Raw genomic sequence first — 6,947 nt, 5'->3', positions numbered from 1 at the left:
GCCCCTACACTCCAGAAATCACCGGAATTAAACTTTTTCACTGCCAAATCCTCAAATTATACTCCAATACTCAAATCATACTCCAATAAGTTAAATGGGGCCAAAAAATCTTTTCTAAAAATTTCTATTTTGTCCCCAAGTGGCAAATGACCATTTTACCCCTCGATAGTGAAAATTTTGATTTGACTCCGAATTGATCCTCGAACTCCGAATTACCATTTTGAGTCATCCCTGAACTGTGAAACTCTTAATTTCACCTTAAAATTCCTATTTGAACTAGTTCGAGGCTTAATCGACTCAATGGTACCATTAGGGGCAATATCGTCTTTTAACGATTCCTCGAACTTCCTAAATATGCAAACATTCTATTGGGCATGTAAATGACGTTGCAATTATTTTATAGAACAGGGTTTGACATGAGGGAATAGAAATACGCTACAGGAATTACAAAGATCTATTTAGAAAAGAGATGATGATTTAAGAATTCAAGTACTCGTATACGAGTAAAGATTTGGTAATGAGACATGACCTAAAGTTGGAATACTACAATATAAATTTTGATTAAGAAAGTTGACTTATAAAACACATGGTGTTTGGAGATGGTGCCAATTAGTGGTTGACTCTTGTATGAGAATGGAATATTGAAATCAGCTTTGTGTATTCACCACAAATGATGAGCATGATCTAGCCAACCAAGAGAAGAAATGATTCTAAACTTGATTGTTGGATATTTTGGTTTTACAGATGGCTTATTGAGCTTGATATGCCTAAGGCTATTCGAAGTTAAAATTTTTGAAAATATATATGTTGCATATTGGTATAAAAGCTCATGTGGAGCTAGTTATAATTTGATTCGATGATGATATTGTATCAATGGTTATAGTGCTAGACAATGATTAAGATAATTTATCGCTGATTTTGGCAGTGAACAAGTGGATTATAATGTTATTAGCTTAAAAGTAAGTATTTATACTTTTGGTATGAGTTCATCAAATTCTATTATATTGTGATAAAACTTGGTGTTTTGATATAGCCTGAGAGGCTTGGCATATGAACTAGCTTAACTGTGAGCTAGAAATTATTAGGTTATTATGAAGTACACAAATAGAGAAGTATGACATGAATTTAATATCTTAAGGGGCAATGGAAAATGATGTATCAGTTTTGGTATAACTTCAATATATATAGTTTTGATATATAAAGATGTGGGGAAAAGTTTATAGCTTATGCGTAAAGGTGTGCATTTGAATTCGTATAATTAAAAGTGTAAAATCTACCTTGATTGGTATAAAGCTCATGATTCAAAATGAATGATTACGGATTTAATTTTCTAAGGTAAAAAGGACTAAAAAAAGTTAATATCATAAAGGTCTTAATAGATGATTCTTAACTTTTAAAGTGCACTTAAGGAGAGATAAATGTTTAATTTGATCTTCAGATTGATAACTAATGAGGCCATGAGATCTGATGTTTGGAGTAAATTTGAGAAATATCAAGTTAGATATATTGTAGGTGATTGATGACGAGCAAATTAGCTATGACATTGGAAATATAGAAATGATTAGTAATCAATATGAGACTTGGAAATGAACTTTAAAGGGAAAATTTTGAGCAACTTTAATCTTGAGAGGTTGAGTTATTGATTAAAGAGATTAGTTAAGATTATAAGGGGGTATGTGGAATGTCATGATTTATTGAAATGCCTTCTGGTATAAGTTGAGATTTATCTAGTGAGCACTCGATCATGAAAGTATTGAAGTTTGTTTTTGGGAATATGATGACTAATGGTTACTAGATTTGAATCATCTTTGATATTAAAAAAATAGATGAAATGAATAAAGAGCATTTGATCCTTATGTATTGTGAAATGCTTAAATGAAATTTGTATGAGAAAATGAAAAATGAAATAGAGATTGGTTGACAAATTAGACCCATAGTCAATGGTGGACTAGATGCTTGAATATTGGAAGGTATGATAAAGGAGCAAGGTAGAGGAGTTGCAGATGGTTAAGTAAACATGCATAATTGATGATTTAAGGATGATTTGATTGAGGTGTGACCAGAATTAATAGCTTATTTGAATTCTCTTCATAAGATGAAGGATGGTATTGTTTTGATCTAATAAGAGTAGTACACATGATTATATACTATGAAATTGTCGAGTTTTCTATAAGATTGGAAGTCGATATGATGCATAAACCAAGATTCTATGTTAAGAATGCCTGACGAAAGTGATGTGGCAAAACTTTAGAACTTTGATTATTCACCCTACGTCGATTTAAATTCGAGGATGAATTCATTTTAAGTGGGAGAGACTGTAGTACCCCGTATTTTGATACAGTGGCTAATAAAGTTTACAGATGCCAATTGAGGTTAATTACCGAGTTAAAAAGGGTAATCCAAAAGTGAACTTGTGAAATCTCGATCTCCATAGACACATAACTAGAAGTAGACGCGATAATGCGGACCAGGGGTAATTTCGTAATTTCTCTTGGTGAGCTCCTACAAGTGGGCTGTTTTGATGCTATTAAGGTCTAAATAGGCCTAAGGAATGAATAAATGATGTTTACGATGGTAAATAAATGAAAAAGATAAAAAAATGATAATTTCCACAATAGGGGCAAAATGGTCATTTTGCATCTCAAGTCTAAATTTTTATGTTTTCGTGAACCCGAGTATTTCTAGACTATTATGGACCTTACCCTAGTGTCAAAAGAGTAAAAGGTTGCACAAAGGATGGGAGGAAGACAAATTCACCATGTTAAGGGCATTTTGGTAATTTATGTGAGAAATGGATAAACTTTAGATATAAATATCAAAAGCTCCAGCAATTTCCAGCAGCTTCTAGCCATTCCTTATTCCTTTCCCCTTTCACATTTCTTCATCTCCATGGGAGCCTCCCTTAAAGCTTCCATAACTTTCTCTCTCTAGCTTCAATTTTCATGATTTTGAGCACTTTTTCATAGAACTTTTTGTGCTCTTTCACTCTCTCACCTTAAAACCCTTAAAAAGTCTTACTTCCATCTTCCTCTCACTAGCTGGACATATAGAGAGAGAGTGAGTGATTTCCCTTGTTAGCTTGAAGAATTCTAAAAGAGAATTCAACTACAGAGAACATCAAGGTGAGTATAAGTTAAGGTTAAATTTCTGTAGTTGTTGATAATGGCTAACAATGGGGTTTGTGAGTGTTTTATCATTGAGGTTGTTTATTCACTCTTAGGGTGACTAGAGTAGTGTGAATAACAGCCACTTAATGGTAATTGGAAGCTAGTTAGGAATAACTAGTAGAACTTGAGTAGGAAAGAGCTTTTGGAATTATATTAAAGCCAATTTGGGTTGGTTGTGAGGTTGTGTGTGTATAGGTTCCAGCAAGGCCTCACATGTCTATTTGAAGAATTAGTTGAGGTTAGAGTCAAGCAAAAGAATCAACAAGACCGATGAGTGAACTTGCATTTAAAAATTTGCTTTAGGAAAAGCAAATGTATTTGGATGAAGCATTTGAATGATTTTATCCAACATTTGTTTAAAATTGTGTACCGGGGAACAAGCCCTTGATAAAATGCTTTGATATTGTGAAAATGTGAAATGTGTAAAAAGATGAATCCATGTACTCCTATATTATGTTGGTATGTATGTATATGAATATACATTGTGCATTGATGAATAATGTTGTGTGAAGATGTTGAAGTGTGCGAGTAGGGAGTGCACACATAATGATGTTGAAGTGTGCGAGTAGGAAGTGCGAGTAGGGAGTGCATACATGATGATGTTGAAGTGTGCGAGTAGGGAGTGCACACATGATGATGAATGCATATGTATATATATGTGTGTGTTATAGAAAGTTATGAAAAATATTTGTGATTGTGTTGCATGTTGGCATTGTTAATTGCTCCCAAATTGCTTTTCATTTCAATAATAAAATGGCTTTTGATGTAACAAGACCAATTTCACTTAACATGCTTTGTTTCTCACTGCATCAAGATTCATTTTCGCTGCAGCGAGAAACTCTCGGGTTTTGGGGGTCACACTGACCTGATTCTCGCTGTAGCGAGAAACTCTCAGATTCTGGTGCAGTGCTTTCACTTCGATGAAGATTTTGACCACCTTTCAGTCCAAAATGGGAAATGTGGTAAACATAAAAGTTAAGGGGAAATGTGGTAAACATAAAAGTTGTATACCTGCCTCTTAGCTTTCTAATGGTCTAAAAATCAGGTCAATTGGACTTCTGTAGTGGGAGATATGATAGAAAAATTGAAACATATGCAAACTAAGACTGTTTCTTGCTGCAGCGAGAAACTTGCTGCCATGCTTGATTTTGACCTATTTTTCACCCATTTAACTTCATGGATTGATCATGGGTTTTTACAACACTATGAGGTTATTGATCAAAGTTTGAAATGAGGGGTTTTTAGTAAGAAATTAAATCAATTGCATTGTTTTTGAAACAAGTGCATCATGATTTCTAAATTCTTCCTATCGATTGCTTATTCCCTTCTTATGTTCACTCATTGAGTTTTATACTCACATTTTTAAACTTCATGTTTTCAAATTTGGAGGCAGTTAGGACCTAGATTGAGTTATCCACATATGCTCGCCTTCTTGGTAGGTATTATGGCATCTAAGTAGCTGTACCTTCACCCACGGTTACTCCGCTGGCGGTCAAGGGTCTGTAACCTATGAACGCGTATATGTAATGTAATTTGCTAGGATCCATATTACAAGTCAATTATGTATATTTGATTACTGAATGCCACTATGAGTTGGCAAACGGGTGATATTATTTTGACATAAAAAATTGTGAGTTTTGGGTCACTATAGAATATTATTGAAATATTTTTACTTCAGAATTTCAATATGTGGTTTTAGAATTGATGGTTGGGAATGATGATCGGGTTTGCATGAAAAGGCTTGCTTGGGCTTAATGGGCTATGTGCATTGGGCCCATGTGCCAATCATGGCTCGGTATTTGGGTTGTGACAAGTATAGATGGCTCATCATCGAAGCGACATTCATGGTAAAACAATTGTTGTAGACGCATCTCATCTATAAACTTTATGAATGTTCTTCCTGTATAAACACTGACAACATGCTTTTCAATATCTTTGAAAATTTAGCTTGAAACTGGCTCTGTAAGGATGGATATGTAATCTTCACCAATCTCATTATTTCGAATATTTTTAATTCCATCTTCAATTGCTCTAACAAACTCCAATAACGTCTTCCTCTCTTTTGCAAGAGAAGCTATAAAAGAATTCAAACCTTTGCAACGTGACGTACTCGTAATTGTTCCAAAGAAATCACCACTCAAGTGTGATTACGCCCACATATGCTTTTTTTTATACATCTCATCTATCCATTGATGTCCTTGTAATGCAAACTTTTTTACCATCTCTTTCCATTCTCTTTCAAACTTATCAATCGTCCACCAAGATTTCATGCAAGCTTTAAAATTCTGAACGAATCCAGGTAAGTGGTATGTTTGCTTGGGCATTACGAGCAAGATGCCAAGAGCATAGCCTGTGTTGTACTCCAGGGAACACCATTTTCAATGCCTTTCTCATAGCTCGGTCCCCATCAGTAACCACAGATAATGGCTTTTTGTTCATCATACATTCTAAAAATGTGGTCAAAACCCAAATGTAGCTTTTAACATCTTCATTTGTGAGCAATGCTAATGCAAAAATGGTGGTCATATGATGATGGTTCACACCAATGAAAACCAAAAGAGGCAAATTAAATGTGTTTTTCTTATAAGTTGTGTCAAATGCCAAAACATCACCGAAACAAGCATAATCTAATCTTGACATAGAATCAGCCTAAAATAAATTTTTCAGTTTGTTATCATCATAAGTCGTATGCTTCATGTAGAAGCCATTATCTATTTCTTTTTTAACTCCAAAATATAACAACGTCGCTTGAACATCACCATCATTGACTTCAGCATGTCTTTCGATTGCCATATGATTATAAAAAGCTTTACTAGTAAAACCAACATTTTGAATGCCTCCTGCTTGAGCTGCAAAAACATTCATCACTTGACATGTTTTGATACCTGCAACTTTCATAGCTTTTGCTTCACAGACATCGGCTACTTTAATTTGCCTATTCAAATGAATGAAACATATTTGAGCGGGATTTACCATTTGATGATTATGTTCAAGTTCACAATGTGAAACATACCATTTTCCTGTATCTTTGTTCAGAATGACCCGAATGTTAGCCTTGCAATCTGTTCTAGATGGCCTTTTAGGCTCTCGCACCCGGTTCTCTAGCTTTTCCCATTTTTCAGCCCTATGTCCTTCCTTCAAACAAGCAAAATGTTTCATAACTTCAATTCCGTCTTTGTTTCGCCTATAGCTGCCTTTACGAACACCAAAGCCCATTGCACAAGCATATGCTTTATAAAATTCATAAACATCTTCTAAATCATCAAACTCTAAACCCAATATATCATCTTTTGAAAGTTCACGCAAATATTTTACATCTGACAAATTATTTTCTTTATTCTTCATTAACCTACACATATTAAACATAAATAATATATAATTACAACCTTAAATACTCATGAAATATTAAATAAAAAACTTACTACACTATAATAATATTGGAGAAATTCTAGAAAACATGGTTGTCCATTCCATCACTAGCAAAGCAAACTTACAAGTCTCATTCGAGTGCAATTTCGCGGGTCATTGCCTTTCCCTTTAGATTTTAGAGCAAGTCACAAGGAAGGTTAAATACCAATAGCGGTTAGACACAGACGACTTGAGAAGTGTTTGAAAATTAAAATAGTTAATAAGATATTTTCTAATAAGATTTTATTTCTCTAACAATCTCTTCAATATCTCAAGAGATCAACATATTTTCTAGTAAGATTTTATTTCTGTAACTGTCAAGCCCTACTCTATTATATACTTGTCATGTCATTCATGTGCTTGATAGAATGT

General features: G+C 34.0%; 1 protein-coding gene across 1 annotated transcript; it reads right to left on the bottom strand.

The window, feature by feature from the left end:
- Positions 1-5,444: 5,444 nt before the first annotated feature.
- On the bottom strand, positions 5,445-6,512 carry LOC148762559 (protein FAR1-RELATED SEQUENCE 5-like). The gene is made up of 3 exons (XM_088806625.1): positions 6,181-6,512; positions 5,922-6,102; positions 5,445-5,816 (listed from the first exon to the last, which is right to left on the bottom strand). The coding sequence occupies exons 1-3, from the start codon at positions 6,510-6,512 to the stop codon at positions 5,445-5,447; spliced, it is 885 nt and encodes a 294-aa protein (XP_088662751.1).
- Positions 6,513-6,947: the final 435 nt, after the last annotated feature.

Source organism: Theobroma cacao, chromosome 5 (assembly GCF_053813885.1).
Source record: "Theobroma cacao isolate CCN51 chromosome 5, ASM5381388v1, whole genome shotgun sequence".
Classification (NCBI taxonomy): domain Eukaryota; kingdom Viridiplantae; phylum Streptophyta; class Magnoliopsida; order Malvales; family Malvaceae; genus Theobroma; species Theobroma cacao.
Note: the sequence above shows the minus strand (reverse complement) of the source record. Positions and strands in the feature narration are given on the sequence as shown.